This window comes from Bubalus kerabau, chromosome 13 (assembly GCF_029407905.1).
Source record: "Bubalus kerabau isolate K-KA32 ecotype Philippines breed swamp buffalo chromosome 13, PCC_UOA_SB_1v2, whole genome shotgun sequence".
NCBI lineage: Eukaryota > Metazoa > Chordata > Mammalia > Artiodactyla > Bovidae > Bubalus > Bubalus kerabau.
In genome coordinates, this window is record NC_073636.1 from 23472673 (window position 1) to 23496533 (window position 23861).

The 23861-nt window shown below is 38.8% G+C and overlaps 1 protein-coding gene across 2 annotated transcripts in view; it reads right to left on the bottom strand.

Annotated features, from left to right (window-relative positions):
• DNAJC1 (DnaJ heat shock protein family (Hsp40) member C1) overlaps positions 1 to 21717 on the bottom strand; it is a 181973-nt gene extending 160256 nt beyond the window's left edge. For both annotated transcript variants that reach the window (XM_055543778.1, XM_055543779.1), the window contains exon 1: positions 21165 to 21717. In XM_055543778.1, the coding sequence (XP_055399753.1) occupies positions 21165 to 21368 (204 nt within the window). In that variant the 5' untranslated portion in view covers positions 21369 to 21717. The remainder of the gene's footprint in view (positions 1 to 21164) is intronic.
• Positions 21718 to 23861: the final 2144 nt, after the last annotated feature.

Sequence of the window (23861 nt, forward strand, 5' to 3'; positions counted from 1 at the left end):
TCATATTTTGAATTTTTATTCAAATGACCTAAAAAATGTACATTTTAAATAACGGAGCAGGAACAAAAGAGTTTAAGAGAGTTCTAAAAACTGGCTGCTAGATACAAATGCTGGTGGGAATTAAGTATTTTTTGTTTTCGTTAGTGCTTATTATAAAGTTCCATCGATTTTGAGGGATCTACTCAATCCTATTTCTCCTAAAAATCTGTTACTTTCAAGGGACTGATTTTGCAGAAGGAGAAGCCAAATATGGTATTAAATAACTGTTAATAGATCTGGTCCACCTGGATAAAGTAGAAAATAATGGAAAGCAAATTAAAGACAGAATTCTAGTCAAGAGGAGATCCTCATTTGCTTCTTGGAGGATTTGTCTCAAGGCTCACTGATGCAACCCAAGTCAGTCGAAAACGCATAATGGATAAAAGGACTATCAGTCTTCTCTTGCTTACCTACTATGCTGAGCAGAGTTTGTTCTAGGCCTTCAATTCCTTGACTGTTTCTGGTAATAATCAAAACTTTCTTCTCCCATAGCTTTTGATTTTCATTATTCTGAATCGATTTTTTGTCTAATTCCCCAGCTTACCTTTCTCAGAATCAAAACATAACAGATTTATGGGACTGGAAAGTCCTTAAGTTATCTATCTAACCTTCTCTACGTGAGGAATCCCTTCTATATTGTGTGTTACAAATATCTATTAACCACAGTGATAAATAGTGTGCTAAATGTTAAAGCAGTAAACAACAAAAAAGACACAAAATCCAGACACTGACAAACCATATGTGTACCTATATCTCCTAGTCTGTCCACCGAGCAATACTAGACACAAGGACACCGCAGAAGCAGCAAGCACACTTGGTGCCCATATTTTGGTTTCTAAATATTAGTCTTTAATAAAAAGAACCAGAGCTCCATGGAGAAATGACTGATGCCAGGCCGGGGGTATCGAAAGTACAAGATAAATCTGGAATATCCTGTGTTGCCAGAAAATAAATGCCCTGAAAAACAACACAGATAAGTGAGACAAAGGACAAGGGATCTGATGTGAAGAAGTTCTTAATGGCTAAATGTGGTATGAGTAAGAAAATAATGATAGTAATGGAGCATAACCTATAGATTAAAATAAATATTCATGAATCCATACTGACATAAGTAACTGACCAAACAGTGAGAAGGGATAGCTCTTGCTTATAGTATAGAAAGAATAATGGAAACAAACAAACAAAAAATCACCATTTGGTAAATACCATAGTAGCATGGTAATGTTGACCACAGGCAAGAATCATCAATGGATGCTAAAATTACTGGGCAAAAGAATGATGAGAAATAAGATATCTGCATAATCTTTAAGTATTTTCCCACAAGAAAAATAACAAAGGGAAAATAGTACTGAGTTGGTGCAAAAGTAATTGCTGTTTTACACTGTTGAACTTTGTCAGTCAATATTGGAATACAGTCTTAAATAAATGTGGCTATGTTAAACATCATTTTAATGTACATTTCTCGATTTGTTAATTACTTATGACTTGCTGTGTATTTTATATTTATTTTAGACTATAGAAATGATGTTTGACAAAAAGCAAATTTGAGCAATTTTTTATTCAGGTTCAAAATGGGTCGTAAAGCAGTGGAGACCACTTGGCCCAGGGACCGCTAACCAAGGTTCGCTGCACTGATGGTTCAAGAATGTTTGCAAAGGAGAGGCGAGCTCAAAGAGGAGGAGTGCCTGGCCACTGGAGGTAGACAATGACAACTGAGAGCAATCATCGTAGCTGAGGAGTTGCCAAGGAACTCAACATCAACCATTCTGTGGTCATTCGGCATTTAAAGCAAATTGGAAAGGTGAAAAAACTCCATAAGTGGGTGCCTCATGAGCTGACTGAAAATCAAAAAAAATCGTCGTTTTGAAGTGTCATCTTCTCTTCATTCTACACAACAATGAACCATTTCTTGATCAGATTGTGACATGCAGCGAAAAGTGGATTTTATGACAATTGGCAATGACCAGCTCGGTGGCTGGACTAAGAAGAAGCTCCAAAGCACTTCCAAAAGCGAAACATGCATCAGAAAAAGGTCATGGTCACTGTTTGATAGTCTGCTGCCTGCCTGATCCACTGCCAAATTTCTGAATCCCACTGAAACCATTACATCTGAGAAGTATGCTCAGCAAATTGATGAGATGCACTGAAAACCGCAATACCTGCAGCCAGCACTGGTCAACAGAAAGGGCCCAATTTTTCTCCATGATGTTGGACCACATGTCACACCAACGCTTCAAAAGTTAAACGAATTGGGCTACAAAGTTTTGCCTCATCTGCCATATTCACCTGACTTCTCGCCAACCACTTCTTCAAGCATCTCAACAACTTTTTGCAAAGAAAATGCTTCCAAGAGTTCGTCAAGTGCTGAAGCATGGATTTTTACGCTACAGGAAGAAACATTTCTCACTGGCAAAAATGTGTTGATTGTAATGGTTCCTATTTTGATTAATAAAGATGTGTTTAAGCCTAGTTATAATGATATAAAATTCATGGTCCAAAACTGCAACTACTTTTGTACCAATCTAGTAGTCTTACAATGAAAAAATTTGGCACACATAACCAAGAAATCAAAGTGAAGCTCATCTGTAATGTGACATCATAGGCCTGGTGATACGTTCCACTGAAAAGGGTACAACGTCACTTCCATAGTATTCATGCAAAACATGCATAACCTGAATTTAGTTAAGGAAAAACATTAGACAAACCCAAATTGAGGGATGGGTTTCTCTGGTGACTCAGTGGTAAAGAAACTGCCTGCCAAGTGGGTTTGATCCCTGGGTGGGAAAGATCCCCTGGAGAAGGAAATGGCAAACCACTCCAGTATTCTTGCCTGGGAAATCCCACAGACAGAGGAGCCTGGCAGGCTACAGTCCAGGGGGGGCATAAAGAGTTGGATACAACACAGCGATTAAACAACAACAACAAATTGAGGGACATTCTAAAATATAACTAATCCAATACTCTTGAGAAGTATCAAAGTCAAGAACAACAAAGACTAAGGAACTGTCCCAGAGTACAGAATATCAATGAGATAAGAACAAAATGTTACGATTCAGGATCAGAAAAAAAGATGCTAGTAGGACAACTGATGAAATCTGAATAAGATTATTACTATTATTAGTTAAATATTGTCAAAGTGAAAGTTGCTCAGTCATGTCCAACTCTTTGAGACCCCTATACTATCCATGGAATTCTCAAGACCAGAATAGTGGAGTAGGTAGCCTTTCCCTTCTCCAGGGATCTTCCCAACCCAGGGACCAAACCCAGGTCTCCCACATTGCAGGTGGATTCTTTACCAGCTGAGCCACAAGGGAAGCCCAAGAATACTGGAGTGGGTAACCTATCCCTTCTCCAGCAGATCTTCCTGACTCAGGAATCAAACTGGGGTCTCCTGCATTGCAGGCAGATTCTATAACAATACTGTATCAATCTTAATTTTCTGATTTTGATCATTTTATTATGTAAGAAATTTGGGGAAATTAGCAGAAGGGTATAAGGGAACTCTGCATTATTTTTGCCACTTTTTCATTAAGTGTAAAATTATTCCAAAATGAAAGATTGTAAGTAAACAGTTTATGTATCTCTTAATTCTAATATTCAAAGTCAGAGATCATACAACCCCTTAGCCTTTCTTTTTCACATTCAATATGTTCTTCATTGGACAAGATGCCCAGAACTCCTACTATACTATAGCTCCACTTTTAAAAAGCTCCATTTATTACCAGGAAGGTACATAATATATTGTTTTAGATTGCTTTATATTTCTCACTTTGTATGATCAAGTATGTATGTTAATGCAACCTAGAACTGGTTTTTAAAAGCAGATGCATAATACTGTTGGCCTGATGCCTGTTTGCAATCAACTAAAACTTCAGCGTTTATCTTTACTAAAGACAAATTAGATCTTCCCATTTTATACTTGTGCAATTGATTTTTAAAAGGAAAATACTGAATTACCTTTTTCTGTGATTATTTCCACCCTTTTCGTTTCTGCTCATATTTTACATGTAAGGGTACCAGTTAGGTTATTTTGAAGCACAATTCTAAAACTCACTCACCATGCACTAAATACATACCATTCACAGTATACTATTACAAATTAAGAGTCTATACAAAAATCTGCCATGGAGTGGTCATATTTGATTGGAAGAGTACGGAAAATCTTAATAAAGGGATTAAATTTAGGCTAGATTTTAAAGAAGAGATAGCATTTCAATAGTAAGAAATGATACAGAATAACGGCTATAATTTTTGAACCTAAAAGACAAGAGTGTAAATCCTAATTCCATCAATGATTAGTTTTGGGGAAGTCTTTGAAATTCCATTTCCTCACTGATTAAATATCTAACTTGACAGAATTGTTTTAAAGATTAAATAAGACAATATATATAGTTAAGCAGGAAGCAGAAAAATAGGTGCAAAAGAATGAAGCTGGACCCTTATATTACAGCATACACAAAAATTAACTCAAAATGGGATCAAAGGTTTAAAGGTAAGAGCTAACATTGCAAAACTTTTTTTTTTTGGAAAACTTTTTGAAGTGGGATCTGGCAATTACTTCTGGACATGACACCAAAAACACAGGGAACAAAGAGAAAAAAAATAAATTTGGACTTCATCAAAATTTAAAAGTTTTGTGCATCAAAGTACACTATCAAGAGAGTAAAAAAAATCCCTGTTCACAAATCATGTATCTGACAAAGGATTAATATCCAAGATACGCCAAAAACTCCCATAACTCAACAAAAATACAGTCCCCCCAAAATGGGCAAATTATTTGAATAGACTTTTCTCCAAGGAACATATACATACAGTCAACAAGCATATGAAAAGATATTCAACATCATCAATCATTTAGAGAAAAGGATACCACTTCTTATCCATTATGAAGACTATTATCAATAGATAAATAAATAAATGCTGGTGATACTATGGAGAAAATTAGAACCTTTCTTCATTGCTTGTGGGCATGTAAAATGATGCAGCCATGGTGGGAGAGTTTGGCAACTCCTCAAGAAGTCAAATATAGAATACCATATGATCCTGTAATTCTACATCTAGGTATATCCCAAAAGAATTAAAAGCAAGGGCTCAAATACTTATTCACCAGTGTTGAAGGTGGCATTACAGTTGACCCTTGAACAATGTCTGGTGGGGTTGGGGGAGGTGTGTGTTTAGGGGCATGGATGCTCTGAGCAGTTAAAAATCTATATACAACTTACACTCAGCCCCCACATTGGCAGATTCAATCAATTGTTTGATCATGTAATATTATACTATTTATTAATGAAAAGCATCCATAAATGAACTTTGGTAGTTCAGACCCACGTTGTTCAAGGGTCAACTGTATTTACAATAGCCAAAGGTGGAAGCAAGTTTATCAACAAATCAATGTATATATTCCACAAAATGTGATGTATACATTCAATGGAATAGTATTCAGTTATAAAAAGAAATATGATTCAGGGACATTCTACACCATGGATTAACCTTGAAGACTAAATGAAACAAGCCAGACACAGAAGAATAAATATTGTATGACTCCACTTATATGAGATATTTGGAAAAGGCAAGTTCTTAGAGACAGAAGATAGATTAGAGGTTACTAGGGCCTGAGAGAAGAGGGAATGGGTAAGTCATTTTTAGAAAATAGATAGAATTTCTATTTGAGATGATGAAAAAGTCCTAGGAATCAATAGTGAGGATGGTTGTGTAACAGTGTGAATCTTCTTAATGCCAATCCTTAAAAAAGGATTAAAATGGTAAATTTTAGGTTATGCATATTTTACCACAATTTTTCAAAAAGCAGCTAGCATGCTCTACTCATATAAAAGTACTCATAGAGAACTTTTGGAGGTGGAAGAAATTTTAGGCAGTCAATAGTATGAGCAGTTACTGAGGTAAAAAAAATACATATATGAGGAAAAACATTTGAAATGATATATAGTTAAAAACATCAAAAAGTGGTTTTCTTTGGATTTTTAAAATTTCCCTTTTCTTTACCTTTACATTAAAAAAAGTAATAAAACCTATTTAAAGAACAACTCCTCATACAGGTAAGAACAGGGTATTTGAAATATGTTGCATGAAGCTAACATCCACTGAAACTCTTTGATTTTAGTACTGTCCACCAAGTTGGTTACAAAAATGTTTTCAGTGAGATTAACCCTCACTGTCCTATTTTTTGTTTTGTGCATTTTGAAGACCACAAGAGAACATAATAGTATTCACATCCAGAAAAAGACAGTCTTTTTAAGAGGTATGAGATTGGAATATATTTAAATCATCAAAAATAAAATTACCTGTATATATCCTCAGAACCATTCATTTCCTCCAGAAGTGGTTTTTCTGACATGTACCTGAGTTTCAATAACTATTTCCCCACCTGGCACAGTTGAATCTAACTAGATTCAAGACAGAGCTCAGGACTCTCCTCCGAACATTTCCAGTAACAGGGCCATATACATCACTCTGAAGAAACGGACCTACTTATTACCATATTCAAACCTGTCGTATCTGATTATTTTAGAAATGTTACTTGCCTGTTTTAGCACCCAGACTTGGATCAAGCCTAGGAATAGTGAACAAAGAGGGACACAACTGAATGATTTACTGTTCCTTTTAATGCCTAACTAACAGCTCTTATACTGCTGTGAATAATAGGCCTGACTATATTTCTGGATGACAAGTGGTAAAAGGCTCTTAGGTAAAAGGAAAATGGCATTAAAAATAGTAATAATTTTAAAAGAAGTGCAGCTTTAAAAATATTCAGGAGTCAAAGTAGCACTGCAAATACTTGAGGGATCTCCTCCTAAACCCTACTCGGAATATGTATCTAGATGAAACGAAGAGAAAATCTTAACCATACAGCCATGATCAAAACTAGTCAAGTATCTCTGTAGACAAAAACTAATGGAAACCTGTAGCCACAAACAGAGCTTAAGCTAACAGCCTGGACTCCACACCTGTGAAGTAGGCAGAAGAAGTGAAAAGTCTGTGTTCCACAGAGCAATGAGGACTGAAAGTACTTCTACAAAAGGCCTGGGGTCAGAGCCAGGATGATGCCGGAAACCAAGGGGTGCAGTGGGACTCCACCGCTCGTGGAAAAAGGTGTAAAAAGTTGAGAAAGCCACTGCCTGAAGCTGCAGCTCATAAAATATTATGTATCTGAGATATTAAGAGACCACAGTTTCTGCACAACAGCTGAAACCAGGCCAAGCAATCTGCAGGCTTGGTATCTGGATCTGCAATGGCCTCAGGAGGGAGCCCTAAGCTGCCTATGTAAGACCTGAGGCTTGTCTAGGTATCTCAGGGAAAGAAGTAAAAGCCACTACAGAGCCTCTAGGGAGGACAGGTGAATAGAAAGGAGAGAGAAACACCCACTCAGGATAGACCTGAAAACTAAAATTCTACCTAAATACAACATTTTAATTATGAAAGAGAAATTATTTCCTATTCAGTTGAATTATCTGTGTGTCAGTCTTCATAAAAACCTCAGTCTAAAACATCTTTATATCTTGATAGGTTTGACACAGACACACAACCTGCACAGCTGTACGCACGGGTCTCACTTTGAGACTTCTAGGCACAACTAAATTAACCCTGTGGTCCACAATATCAGAGCAGGCATACCCGAAACCATCTTATGTTTACAACGTTCAGAAATTTCCTGTTGCTAACTTTGATGAGCCCAGAGCATTATTTATAGTAACCTCAAATCACGCTCGGTGTAGTTCCAAGACAACTGGAACAACAGTGGCTCGGGTCTTCTCCAGGGTAGATTTAAGACATACCTAAAGACTATGAAATCAAGTAGGCTTCTCAGCTTGCCTGTATTTAAAAAACAAAACAAAACAAAAACCCAACTTTATTGAGGTATAAATGCTATACAAAAAACCGTGGTTTGTTCAGTTTTTTAAAAATTACTGTTGTGGAGAGAATCAAAGGTAATTATTTCTCTTGTGCATTTTATTTTAAGGCATTAAAGAAAATAACTTAGAGGAAATATATATATGTATTCAGGGGTACTCCAAAAGAAGACAGTAATTAAAGTTGAAGATGGGTGTAAGAATTATGATTTGGGGCTTTACATAAGAATAAAATTTCTGTTGAGTACTTTCATCAAAAACTTAACAGGTTGTTTCATAATCCCTCCCACCATTGTTAGCCATAAATAAAACAGAATGGATGATCATCTTCTGGGAGAGCTACAGAAAGAGACTGCTACATGAAGAAATAGGTTAGATATTGCTGAGGTCTCTTTTAACTTCAGGATTTTATATAGGTTCTTTAATTTTTGTTTTTCCCCTTAGCATCGAGTTTTTAGTATCTCTGACCCCAATGCAATTTCTTTCCTATGCCAGGACTATTTAAAACAATAATAGCCACGTATAAGAACCACTAATACAATGATCTACTTCCTTTCCTTACTTGTTTATGAAATTACCAAGGAAAAGGGGAAAGGATCAGCAATTAGTTAATCAGTCCAAAATAAAGCAGTATGTTTAGGAGCTATGTGGTAGTGGCAAAGGCGGCTGGCCAGTGGACATGAATGCCTTTGGAATCCCTAATTGATAGTATAAAGAGCAAAAAGAATGGCACAAATAGAACTGCATCTGGAAATCCCTTTTTAAATTATTTAATGAAAGATATTATAATAATCAAAATAGATGACAGTAGAGAATGTACTGAATATTTCATAGCTAATAATGTATTTGATGGGTGAGTTTCAGAGTAACTAGGGAGACCAGGCAACCTCAAAGTTAAAATTACAAAGTAGGAACACCCGTGATTTCCTGGTCAGAGTGTCATTAAAGACCTAACATATTAACTTAATAATACTTTAAAAAATTACAAAATGTAACAGGCAAGTCAGCAAAAGTAAATGACCAATTTGGATGAAGCTGATTACTGAAAACACCCTCAGCAAACAGGCCTCTATGCATGACCTTCTGAACCCCCTCTCCTGAGAAGAGCAGCACAGACTATACTAATAGCCTCTACAGGCCGAAGAGAAGAATGGGTAAATCGGACAGAATAGGAAGATGATATCTAGCACAACTGGAACAATCTAAAAACAAAGCAAAACAACAACTACCATGAGTTAAAACACAAAAACAAAACTTACAAATGATGTCCCTGACAAAATGGAAACAGCAATCAGTGATTTTATCCAAAAATATGTAGATATATACAACACAGAAACGTTCATTCTCTAAGGCTGTGATATCCAATGTGGTAGTCATTAGCCATATTTGAACACTTGAAATGTGTTAGTGTAAATCAGAAATCAAATTTTTTATTTGAGTCACTTATATTTAAATTTTTTAAATGTCATTTGCTTCAGTTACTGTAAAGCTTTTTAAAGTATGTTTGGAAGAGCCTGAGTACATGAATCTACTTGTTAGCTGCACATTCTATGAAATCTCAATACAGATTAAGTATTTTCAATCAAAATTAAATATTCAAATTGAAGTGTGCTAAGCAAAGTGAAAATATATACCAAATTTTGATGTCTTAGTAAAAAAGCCAAAGTGTAAAATGTCTCAATAATTTAAAAAATATGTGAACACATGTTCAAATATTTTTGATACATGAGATTAAGTAAAATATATTAAGATTAATTTTACCTGTTTCGTTTTTACTTTTTAAATGTGGCTTTTAGAAAATTTTAAGTTATATATGTGGCTTGTGTATTATGTGTTGAACAGTGCTCTAAGACATCAATGACTTTAAAATGAATGTCATCTGTCTAAAACCTGAAATATATGTCAGTCAGGATTTGTAAGTAAAATACTTCCTTATCTCAAAATATTACTTCAGTCTACTCAGAGTTTGTGTATTTATACATTCCAAAGACATGTGTATCCTCTTCACACAGAAGATTGTTACAAATCATTAAACTATTCCTCTGAGTTACTACAAACTGGGTATGCTTAATGGTCATTCCACCATCCAGAGTAAGTAACCAAGTAACTGAAAGACACTAATTCAATGATGTCTTTTAAATCTGGATTCTTTTACCAATATGTTAAGTAATGCTTTTGGTTCTAAAGAGCTGAACAACGATCTTTAGTAGAGCAAAGATCTTGATGAGAGTAATTACATAGGACAATTTTACGTTTATATGTATACACACATATATATATACACACACACACAGGCTTATAAATTTTCCATAGAAGAAAAACACTGTAATTGCCTGCCTTCACAGTGCTCTTCCACCCTTTTCCATACCATGGCATTTCAAAGAAAATTACATTTGAAAGACACTCAAGTTAACTTAAGGCTGCTCCAGGGAGGGCATCAATGTCCGAAGACACGGGCTTAGTGCATATCACCAGGAGGCCTGGGCTCAAAGGGCCTCGCAAAACACTGCAAAATATCTCTGACTCATACTTTGTTTTCATCTGACTTATATTTTATTCTTACTTATGCCTACAGTTGTGAAAATACAACCCCTCAACATTTTTAACAACAATATACGAAAAAGGCCACAAGATGGAGATATTACTCCATCAGAGTATTTATACTGATGTGTTGTTTTTTTCCCCATGTACATTTCCCTCTCTCTGTATATGTCTTACTTTCTCCTTCAGTGATATTCTCACTTACTGTCTCTATCCCTAACATTTATACTGGTTCCTCTGCCACTCCAGCCTTCACTAGCATTATTAGATAAATATAATGAGTACTTTTATGACCCTTATTTTAAATATTAAAAGCAGGCAGATAATTAGAATAGTTTAAGCTCAATATTTTCCCACCTCTAAAATTAAATTAATTTTTATTTACGTATTTTTCTCCAATGGGTAAGAATTCTTTTAAAAATTTGCTACCCGCCAAGTAATAAGTACTCCAAAAGCCATTTACTGGAATACATTCTGCTACTTTGTAAGGCTACATATTTATTGGGTTGGGCAAAAAGTTTGTTTGGGTTTTAAGATCATATAGAAAAACCCAAGCGAACTTTTTAGTCAACCCAATACTTCATGTTGATACCCCTCCAAACTTCCCTGGAATTCTTCTTTGACAACAGTCCTCAAAACAGCTTATGAGCCTTACTGGAAATTTATTTTCAGATCTCTTTATCAGTCTAAAGGGTACTTACCCCAGCTTGTTAACCCAACTGAGTCACCAGGTTTGGCTCCAGATGACTATTAGCCATAGGCAAAAATCAAATTCATCTTAAAGATGCACTGTTAATGAAGACACTGCCAAATATGTTACAGGCTTTGAAAGCAATTCAAAATAAGTTTCAACAATGTTTTGGGAAGTGGCAGCACTGTTGAAAGCCTGTGAAGCTTTCCACAAAAACTGATTTCCAGATCTAATTAACTCTGAGTTAAACCTTATATACTTCCAAAGGTATAATACAAAAAGTCACACTAACTCTGTGGAAGTACTGTAGAACTGCACAGCGTGACAATCATCTGAACATTATGACATACTTAAGTACAAGCAACAATTTTCCAGTCGCCCTACATTATACATACATATAGTCACTTCCTTAAATCAAATTTAATCACCAGTGTTAACACAAAACACTACTTTAAGTCAGAGGAGAACCTAAACACTAATCTTGTATCTGTTAACTAAAAGTTGGGAGCTAAAAATAACTGCTAATAAGTTTTAATTTTTTTTTTCATTCCCAAAAAGTCAGAGGCTTCTTTGTAATTGGTCATGGGATAGCGTTCTTAACCTGATCCATTTTAATGGTATGAAGTCCTTAAGTATTGGCTAGAATATGAAGTATCTACCCTCCTTAGCAGGCATGTATATGAACGCTAGGATTTTTCTATGGTCTGTTTAGATGGTCCCAATAAACGACAACAAAAATTATTCTGGTTTCAACTCATTTTGACAACTGCTCACTACACATCACAGTGGGGTCTCAGGTAGAAAATTCTTGTGTTTTCTATAACCAGGAGTTGCATGTATTCCAGAATTTTTTTTAACTAAAATTAAAAAATTACACCCTTTTAGAATTCTAGTGTTTGCCCTCAGCGGCATTATTTAGTACTGCTTCTTTTCCATTTTAATATTGCTGCTTATACCATGACGTGTCCTTTATTTAATTCTTGATCTTAGACTCTTTTAATATTTAACTGAAATTCTATTAGCTGACTGTGTAGCTGCACATAACTTTATGCCCACTGCCTCACTGGCACTAACATAGGAGTCTGCCTGATAATGAAGCACATTGTTTTATGCATATATTCTCTCTAAACAGAAATGTCGACTGCGGCATGCCCTTGCTTTTGCAACATGTCTGATTACATACGAGATTCCAGTTGCTGGATGTTGGTAATCAGAAATGTTAAGTGAATGAGTCCTAACCTTATTTAATGTAGTATTAAGGAGAATGAGACACAAATTTTAGATTAAATTTCTAATTAAATCCTAGAGACACGATTACACAAAAATTTCAGTAAATATGTTTAAAAAAATTTAGCTCTTAAAATGGCATACTATGATGTTACTTAAAACATAATCATATTTTACATCCATTAGTGTAGGACCCATCTTTCATAAGGAAGTGTTTTGATGAAAATAAAGAAAGGACTGGATTCATTATAAAAGGGTATGGGGTCTTGCTTCACCCAATTAGAAGTCCCTTTCCACTTCAACTCCTTTACTTCCATCTCTCTGCACACCTCTATACAAGAAAAGCTTTGGAGTTGTTTTTAATTCTGGGTAAAATTAATTAATGTCATCATTGTTCAAATAGACCCAGTAAGGCCTCACTTAGAAAAAGATTCCCAAGACCATATAGTAGCAGTCTGCAGAGTACATAGTTCATTGATAGAAAACATAGAGCTGAGACCAGTCTTAATACAGACACTAGGATTTTATCACCTGGTGTTACTTACAACCGCCACAGAAGTTCTCCTCTTGCAATCAAGTATCTACCCTTACCTCTATCCCATCCTGCATATCATTCCCAACAATGAATAAAACATACAGTGTTGCAATTCACACCACACCAATCACTGGGTAAGGTGGTGACTTTTATGAAAAGATTTTAGAATCTATCTCTATGAATAACAGCAATAAAGTGAAAAGAAAGAAGTGAAGTCACTCAGTCCTGTCCGATTATTTGCGACCCCGTGGACTGTAGACCGCCAGGCTCCTCTGTCCATGGGATTCTCCAGGCAAGAATACTGGAGTGGGTTGCCATTTCCTTCTCCAGGGGATCTTCCCAACCCAGGGATCAAACCCTGGTCTCCTGCATTGCAGGCAGACACTTTATCCTCTGAGCCACCAAGGAAGCCTCCTGTGTATCAGTCCCAACAATTAATAAAACATATGATGTTACAATTCACATCACACCAATCACTGGGTAAGGTGGTGACTTTTATGAAAAGATTTTAGAATCTATCTCTATGAATAATTGCAATAAAGGGCAATTCCAATTTCCCTGTTCAGCTTAGGGTGTGTCTATGAATAATAAAAGACAAACTGGGACTTCCCTGGTAGTCCAGTGGTTAAGATTTTGAGCTTCTAGGGCAGGAGGCCTGGGTTCCACTCCTGCTCAGGGAACTAAGAGCCCACATGCTGAGTGATGTGGCTAAATAAAAGACAAACTATTCTAGGATTGTTCTTGTAATTAGTGTAAAGGTGAGGGGAAAGAACTTCCTTGGTGGTCTAGTGCTTAATAATCCTCCTCCCAGCATAGGGGACATGGTCCCTGGTCTGGGAAGATCCGACATGTGGTGGTTGTTCAGTCCCTCAGTTGTGTCCGACTCTTTGCAACCCCTGAACTGCACCAAGCCAAGGTTCCCTGTCTTTCACCATCTCCCAGAGTTTGCTCAAACTCAAGTCCATTGATTTGGTAATGCCATCCATCCATCTCATCCTCTGTTGCCCCTTCACTTCCTGTTTTCAATCTTTTCCAGCATCAGGGTCTTTTCCAGTGAGTCAGCGCTTCACATCAGGTGGCCAAAATCCTGGAGCTTCAGCTGGAGAATTCCATGGACTGATTAGTCCATGGGGTCCCAAAGTGTACAACACAACTGAGCAACTTTCACTTTAGCATCCACTGAATACTGAGGGCTGATTTCCTTTAATATTGACTGGTTCGATCTCCTTGCTGTCCAAGGGACTCTAAAGAGTCTTCTCCAACACCACAGTTCAAAAGCATCAATTCTTCAGTGCTCAGATTTCTTTACAATCCAACTCTCACATCCATACATGACCACTGGAAAAACCATAGCTTTGACTAAACAAACCTTTGTCGACAAAGTAATGTCTCTGCTGTTTAACACACTGTCTAGGTTTGTCATTGCTTTTCTTCCAAGGAGCACACATCTTTTAATTTCATGGCTGCAGTCATCGTCCACAGTGATTTTGCAGTCCAAGAAAATAAAGTCTGTCACTGTTTGCACTGTTTCCCCATCTATTTGCCCTGAAGTGATAGGACCAGATGCCATGATCTTCATTTTTTCAATGTTGAGTTTTAAGCCAGTTTCTTCACTCTTCTCTTTCATCTTCATCAAGAGGCTCTATAGTTCTTCTTCACTTTCTGTCACAAGGGTGGTGTCATCTGCATGTCTGAGGTTATTAACATTCTCCCGGCAATCTTGATTCCAGCTTGTGCATCATCCAGTCCAGCATTTTAAGATGTACTCTGCATATAAGTTAAATAAGCAAGCTAACAATACACAGCCTTGATGTGCTCCTTTTCCAATTTGGAACCAGTCCATTGTTCCATATCTGGTTCAAACTGTTGCTTCTTGACCTGCATACAGGTTTCTCAGGAGGCAGGTAAGGTGGTCTGGTATTCCCATCTCTTTAAGAATTTTCCAGTTTGTTGTGATTCACACAAAGGCTTTAGGCTTTAATCAATGAAGCAGATGTTTTTCTGGAATTCTCTAGCTTTTTCTGTGATCCAATAGATTTTGGCAATTTGATCTCTGGTTCCTCTGCCTTTTCTAAATCCAGCTTGTATATCTGGAATTTCTTGGTTCACATACTGTTGAAGCCTGGCTTGAAGGATTTTGAGCATTACCTTGCTAGCATGTGAAGTGAGTGCAACTGCACAGTAGTTGAAACATTCTTTGGCATTGCTCTTTTTTGGGACTGGAATGAAAAGATCCCACATGCCTCAGAGCAATTAAGCCCATGAAACACAACTACTGAGCCCATGCTCTAGAATCCATGAGCCACAATTACTGAAGTCCATGCACCTAGAGCCCCTGCTCCGCAATGAGAAGCCTGTGCACCACAACGAAGAGTAGTCCCCACTTGCGGCAACTAGAGAAAGCCCATGAGCAGCAGCAAAGACCCAGTGCGATCAAGAATAATTTAAAAAATAATAAATCTTTTTTTAAAAAAAGAAAAGAATAGCATAAAAATAAACAACTAAAAGAGGACTTCTGTTCAATCAGCTCTAGACTCTTCTGTTCAATCAGCTCTAGACTATGTGGCAAGAGTTTCCCAACAGACTTGCTTTTTCCCCATAAAGTATGTCCAGGCAATCTCCACTAAACAGTGTGTACATAAGAAAAACCAATTTCACAATAGTCCAATCTCAGGCAAATACGTATAAAACTGAACAAATATTTATTCAGCTCTAACTTTAGACATGATATGCTTTACATCAGAAATATAAATGACTAGAAGTTTATCTACCATTCCAGATTTTGTATTATATCTTTCTCCAAATTAATAATTTTGGACTCTTCAATGAAAATCAGGGAGTGATTATTACATGACAGATTTCTAAGGGAACAGACTCATTAGAGACAGACTGAACTATATTCAACTAACACCACAAGATCAGTGGAATCTAACACAAAAATCACTGGAGAGAACTGATATAGTATGGGTTCACCACTCATTTATGAAAGAAATCTTCCTTTTTATTTCTACAAAGCAGTGTACTGGGGTTTGAGAAGTCCCTTTTAATGACTCTGCACTTTTTCCCCACCCAAAAACCTGAACACACAGGTCAGGCAAATAGAGATCACACAGCACCTTTATTGATGAAAAGCTATTGGTGAATTGAGATTATGTATGAGAGCCAAAGAGGCTTGCTAGCAATTTTTGCCCTTCCATCTCCATCCTAGGCATTGAGACAGTACACTCAAGAGAAAGTCTGGCCCAGATAATAACTTTCTTACTGGTCTAGGGCAGAGAAGAGAATGAGCCTCATTACTTACAGCTTTGTAATTAGTTAGCTCTCCCTAATCAAAGGGCTTCGCCTAGTGGTTCAGACCGTAAAGAATCTGCCTGCAATGCAGGAGACCCGGGTTCAATCTCTGGGTCAGGAAGATCCCCTGGAGAAGAGAATGGCTAGCCACTCCAGTATTCTTGCCTGGAGAATTCCATGGACAGAGGAGTCTGGTGGGTACAGTCCATTGGGGTCACAAAGAGCTGGACACAACTGAGTGACGGACACACCCCAATCAGAGGAAAGGCCATCACCCTCCAACAAGGTAACTCACTCATCCATGGAAAGATTAAAGAGATGGGTCAAGAGATCATCAGTGTTTCTTTAAGGAAGATGCTCCCCTTGGAGATATATATATAGGATAAGTGCAATGTAACTGTCCCTCCCTAATACAGGCTGCTACTTTGTGCATTTACACATCTGTGTATCTGAAATACAGACTGGAAGAGCTTAAAAGATTAATTCTGATTAAAAACCTAAAGTCCAACATTCTGTAAACATATGTCACTTAATAGTTTTCCTCTTTTAATCAGGTTTCAGTGTTCATCTGAATGTAAGGATGCAGTTACTTAAAAATTTATAAGAGAAAGAGACACATTTTCTAGTTCTATGAATAGAAATCTGTAATGATTGGGACCAAGTACTCTAATTTCATCAGAAAGTAAACACTGCAAAATTTAAGATAACTTAGCCTGTTAAAATTTCAATTCAAAGATTTTTTTTAATGACTATGGAGTACTTATTGTTGGCTAGAACCCTGTACAAAGTATAAAGAAAGTCATGGTCCCAAAGACAATGAAAAAAAAATGCAGAATTGCCATTGACCCCACAAGAAATACAGGTGTCCAAGGAGTAGGAGCTGTTAGAGGGGATATAAATATTGTTTGGGGATCTAGAATTTTAGTTACTAATGAAAGATATAAACACTTTTCCCCCTTACATTCCTCTAATCTTCTACCCTGTATCCTCTAAAAAGATGCAATATCCAAATACAAAAGCCTTGTGGACAATTAAAGTCATTCTAAAATATAGTGAGCCTCTGGCATGTCACCTGTAAACATCCCTCCACTAAAAACTTCTGGAATCCCTTTGAAATCTTTTAGAACCAATTTGAAGCCTAGGAATACATCGAAAGGAATTCCTTCGCTTTATGAGAGCAATAAAAGGTCATATATTAATAAATATAACCCATTACATAAAAACTGTCAAGCAATTACTTTTTCAGTGAATTACTGTTTAATTTTAGTTACCATGTTTATATTTTTCTTTCAGTAAATATTTAAGTGTGTGCTATGAAGTAAATAAAGAAAATACCATTTGTCCTAAAAATGAGGCAACTAACTTCACAAGGTCATAAGTGAGTAAATGGTTTGGTTCAAGTTCTTAAAAGGCACTGATTATTCCAATTATAGATTTTAGGGAGTGATTGAGCAAGTTACTTCAGACCTGGTGGAAAAGAGGATACAATGGACACCACATTCAGCCTCTAATCATCCCTGGCGTTTAGTTCAGGGTATGGAGATCACAAAAAGATTTTTCTATCAATTGTCCTTCTCTCCTTACCCCAAACAACTAATCTACTGATCTCATCATACCACTGAAACCGCTTTAGAAGAGGTAGCTAATGACCTCCACGCTGTTCAATTCAACATCTAGAGCTCATCTTATTTGAACTACCATCAGCATTTAACCCAGCTGATCTCTATCTTCTCTTTAAAATACTTTCTCCACCTGAAAGAGAAAAAGACGATCTTTTCTTGGTTTGCCTCCGACTTCACTGGCCGTTCCTTCTCCATTTCCTTTGCTGGTTCCCCTCATGGTCCAGCTCCCAGACCCCTCTTTTCTCTTTTTTTTAAGTTCACTCCCCTGGCGACACTGGTGGCAAAGAAGCTGCCTGCCAATGCAGGAGACGGTCCCTGGGTCAGGAAGGTCCCCTGGAGAAGGAAATGGCAACCTGCTCCAGTATTCTTGCCTGGAGAATCCCATGGACAGAGGAGCCTGGCAGGCTACAGTCCATTGGGTCGCATAGTGTCGGACACAAACTGAAGCAACTTAGCACACACACCCCTGGTGAACTTACCTGGTTTTCTGACTTTAAATTACCTACGAAGTGCCAGGGACTCCCTAATTTATTAACTACAGGCCAAATCCTTCTTACAATTCCAGACTTGGGTACCCAACTGCCTACACACCACCTCAACCTGGAAGTTCATTAGACGCCTCAAATTTAGCATGACCAAAACTCAATTACTGATTTTTTTCCCCAAACTATACCTACTTCTATTCCCAGATTCTCCATCTCCATAAGCGACAAGTGCAATTAGACAAAATATTTATTGACTTTCTGAGGTTTAGAAAAAGCTTTCCAGTTATCTTCAACTTATCAACCCCCTCATCTTACATGCAAACTATCAGCAAAATCCTGTCAACTCTATGTTCAAATTATATCCAGAATCTGACCACTTTGCACCACACAGGTTCAGTATATTTTACACAATTATCCAATAATTAACAACATACATATAATCTCCAACTCAATGATCACCTTGAAATTTAAGTCAAAGCATGTACCTCTTCTGTTCAAACCCCCACTCCATCCCCAAGTTACTTATAATAGCCAAAGTCCTTATAATGACATTTGAAGCCCTAGAAGATTGTTCCCTGACCAGCCATGACTCTAATCTCATCTACTGCTGTCCTCACCATATACCCTGCTCCAATACTAAGCAAGCTCCAAGAGCTCTGCATTTAACTGGTTGCCTTCCTTGAATGCATTTATCCACATGGCTCACTCCCTTACTTCCTTCTGAGGCCTTTTCTGAGCATCTGACATTTATATTTACTTGTTTGGTTGTTTACTATCTGTTTCCCCCTACCAAAACGTGAGTTTTGTTTGAGTTCAGGGGTATTATTTTATATACTGGCCAATTCCCAGTGCTTAAAATTTAGTAGACATGAACTAAATCTCTGTTGAATGAATGATGACAAAACTGATTAAATGCGGTAGAGCCTGGTCACCACTTCTGACTAACCTACCTACTTAGCTCTGGTTCTTCACATCTGGCTAGTCAAAAGAGATTGGCTGTCTCTGGCCTGAAAATTACATATTATGGACCTAAGACAGGCTGCCTTTGTCTCTACCAAATTTTTGGTCTCCTGAAAGTCTTCCAAGAAAATTAGGAGTCAATGTAAAGAACCTGTTCCAATCAGGTTCTTTGCTTAGGTAAAATAAAGTTTCTTCTGCATTCTTTTCAATTTCAAAACAATTGGGTAGAGAAACAGATGAAAACAATTTCCTGGATCCTTCTACTCAACTTCTACCTCCACATGGCATCTTCTCAATTATTTATGCTTATTTTCCCAGAAAATTCTATGAGAGACTTCACATGCAAGCTAGATCACATAATCTAAAATTCAAACCACTGCTACTAAGTTTCTGTATCCTCGTAAAGGGGCTCTTAAAAGGTTTCCTTGAGTAACTAGAAAATATCTTTCAAAATCTTTGGATAGGTTATGCATAAGACTCTAGCTACAGAATTTAATCAATTTTGGTAAATTCTAATAAAAATATTCTCGGTATTAAAGGCATTCTTAAGAGTCTTCAGAGTTACATTTCACTAATGATTCTTACACATATTGCATCACTATTTACTTTGAAATAAGGTACACTTTGTCTCTAACTAGCAGTAAGTGGCACCAGATTAAAATAATGAATACAAACAACACAAAATTGTTTGCATGTAAGAATTTTAAGTGTGCAATGTTTAAACTACTTCATAACTCTTACAAAATTGAAATTCGTTAAAGTCATGGTGCCGCAGCAACAGCATTTTTATATTCATTTATATTTAATTGAAAAGTAAATTTCCATTTGGTGTTAAGCCGAACAGTTCACACACATCTATGATAACGTGTTGCGGCGAAATGTACATTTCACCTCTGGTCACGGCAAGTGTGCCCCGAATAACAGTTGTGGGTAAACATTAATACCTTTTTGCCCCCTAACTATTCAAAGCATTTTTATGAAGGGCTCAATCAGAAGGTCTCAAATTCTTTCACCGCATAATCGTTAAACCAGTGAAATGGCATCTTCACAGTAGGAGTCATTCAGCACTCCCAGAGTGAAAGCAATCAGAAAAAAAAAAAAAAAGACAAGTTAAAGTCGAGCTGAAGAAGGAAAGAAAACGAAACGAAAAGAAAAAGAAAACGATCCTGTGCTACTGGCTGAGCTCCTCTTCCTGGAGCACCCCAAGTGCCTCTACTGCCCCAGCTCTTGATGGCTCCTTTCCCGACTCCCCGAACAAACACGGTAGAGGCTTCAAGTTCCTGCAGATTTCTAAACGGGGCTACAACTGCCTAATCCAACAGGCTACACACATTACAAAGTACAGCGCGAGAAAAACTTCTGCAACCCAGACGCCAACTAAGAGGCATTCCTACCTTTCCGGAAAGACAGGAAAGGAGGTTCTTAAAAGGAAAAGGGTAACTGGGAAGGTGAAAATTTAGAGGGAGACACGACTACCTTTCCACAATCAGAGAGGCAGGAAGAGAAAGGGTTTAAGAGTAAAAGATCTACCCCACCACTCCTCCTTCCTGCAGCACAGCAGGCTGCAAGGATCTCCCCCAGAATGGCCGAGGAAAGAGAAGGGATCCCCACCCCAGGCTGGTGGCACCGTCCAGCCTGTCACGGAGACCGGAACTTGAGAAGGGGAGCCGGGCGGTGAGGGACTGGGGAAGGCAGGCCATTCCCTCTGAAGCAGGTTAGGAGAAGACCGTGGTCAATCGGACAGAGGACGGCAGCCGAGCCCAGGACGACCAAGTCTTGCCCCGCAAGCCCGGCTCCCTCGGAGAAAACCGGGTCAGAGCCGGCCCCACCCCCTCCTTTCCGCCCCGACCCGCACGTTTCTGCCCGGGAGATGCAGCCTTCGAGCGAGCGGGCGGCCCCACTTACCTGCTGCACCCCGAGGAACTGGTAGAAGTTGAGCTGCACCTCCTCCACCAAGTCAAATAACTCCAGGTCTCCGCTCTCCCAGCCGTGCGCCGGCCCCGCGGCCGCCAGCAGCAGCAGCAGCAACAGCAGCGGCGGCGGGAACGGCACGAGTCCCGGCCGGCGGCGCGGAGGAAGCCGGGCCAGCCGGGAGCGGGGCGCTGTCATCGCGCCGGGCTCGGAGAGGTCAGGCGCCGCGCAGAGCCGCCGGCCGAGACCCGGGGACGTGGCGGGCAGCGCGGACTGTGGGAACACTGCTTGTCAGTCAGAAGCACGGGCAGCCGCCCCGGACTCTCCCGCCCAGCGGCCGGTCTTGGACAGAAGGCAGGGGCGGCGGAAGACGGCGAACGCTTCGTCCAGTGAGAGCGCGGACGGAGCCGCGGGCGGCCCTACCCTCTGCTGACCCTCACCCTTTACCCAGGCCTACAAACAGCTGGCGAGCCAGAGCCCGGCGCTTAGGTAGCGCGGCGCGGGGTGGGGGAGAGGCTTCCCCCGCCTCAGCCTATCCCAGGCCTCGCTTCCGGTGACATCACGTCTCCTAGCAACCGCGGGAGAGGAGGCGGGGCCGGAAGTAGGGTAGCGGGAGCCCCAGACCTGGGCCTCAGCAAACTGCTTCTCAGTCACTGGCTTGCTCCGCGGAGCCATACGGATATTGGCACAGATTAAGAGACGTGGACAGTTACAGACATCGCGCATCTATCTGGAACGTCCCAAGTATCCGTGAAACAGCTACCTTCTTATCCTCCCCCAGATATTGAAAACTAAAAGCATATTTGAAAACTAAATTTTTGATTACAGCCTCTGTTTCATACATTTCATTATTCCATCCCCCAAAATACAGGAGGAATAGAACGCAGGGCTTGAAAGGGGGAAATCTAGTGAGCAGTCTAAAGTTTCCTTTTAAGAGAGGTGAAGAAGAAATAAAATTTGAACCAAGACAAAAAGTATACTTCTAATAATGAAATAATATTTACAGGCATAATACTACAAAATAGACAACCAGGTAGAAAGTAATAAGCATAACAGACATTCAAAATCTTAGGGGTAAGTGAAGCTTATCGACCTTAGCCCATTTACAATTGGTGCTCCTTTCCCAATTGATGTTTATTTTCAAAGACATTTAAGCTAAAAACCTTCTCTCTTTCCCACCAGTGTCTCACTTCCTGTTCTTTTTATCCCCTCACCACTATTGCTTTCTTTTGTGTGAAGCTTATTTTCTTCTTAGCTTTCTCACATTTCTCCTCCCTGACTCCCTACTCTTGCTGAGGAAGTAGAAGGGAACAAATAAATGCTTGTATAACTCAGGATGCTTCAGCAGTTTTGAGAGTTTGAGTCCTTTTTCTCCTTTTGGATCCCACCAGTTGAATTAAGCTCAATAGGATAATAATAAAACTTTCATAGTAAAAAGGGTTGTGTTTGACAGAGGTTAGAAGAACAGTATCCAGGAGGTAAATCTTACTTAAATCCTTTTATTACTGTAGAGTTTAAAAAATATTTTTAAATAGTTATGAATAATTAAAAATAATACAATATAATGCTTGAATTAATCCTATTTTAAATTCATTGTGAGGCTTAACTTTCAAAGATACAAGAACAGGGGTATCTTAATCTTCAAGGGCTGCTGTAACAATATACCACAAACTGGGTCCCAGCATGGTCAAGTTCTGGTAAGAACCCTCTTCCAGGTTTCAGAGGACTTCTTTCTTATACGTTCACATGGTGGCAGTGTGGGGGAGGGGGACAGAGATCTAGTGTTTCCTTTTACACAGAAAGTGAAGAACTAAAGAGCCTCTTGATGAAAGTGAAAAAAAAGAGTGAAAAAGTTGGCCTAAACCTCAACATTCAAAAAATGAAGATCATGGCATGCAGTCCCATCACTTCATGGCAAATAGATGGGGAAACAATGGAAACAGTGAGAGATTTATTTTCTTGGGCTCCAAAATCACTGCAGATGGTGACTGCAGCCATGAAATTAAAAGTCGCTTGCTCCTTGAAAGAAAAGCTATGACCAACCTAGACAGCCTATTAAAAAGCAGAAACATTACTTTGCCAACAAAGGTCTGTCTAGTCAAAGCTATGGTTTTTCCAGTAGTCACGTGTGAGAGTTGGACTATAAAGAAACCTAAGTGCTGAAGAATTGATGCTTTTGAACTGTGGTGTTGGAGAAGACTCTTGAGAGTCCCTTGGACTGCAAGGAGATCCAACCAGTCCATCCTAAAGGAAATCAGTCCTGAATATTCATTGGAAGAACTGATGCTGAAGCTGAAACTCCAATACTTTGGCCACCTGATGCAAAGAACCGACTCATCGGAAAAGACCCTGATTCTGGGAAAGACTGAAGGCAGGAGGAGAAGGGGACGACAGAGGATGAGATGGTTGGATGGCATCACTGACTCGATGGAAATGAGTTTGAGCAAGCTTCGGGAATTGGTGTTGGTCAGGGAGGCCTGGCGTGCTGCAGTTCATGGGGTCACAAAGAGTCGGACACGACTGAGCGGCTGAACTGGACCCCACAACTTGGGCTCCACCATCATGACCTCAGCTAAACCTAATTACCTCCCAAAGATTGCACCCCAAATACCATCACATAGGGAATTAGGACATCAACATAGGAATTTGGGTAGGACACAAATATTCAGTCCATAGCAAGGGACATCACCT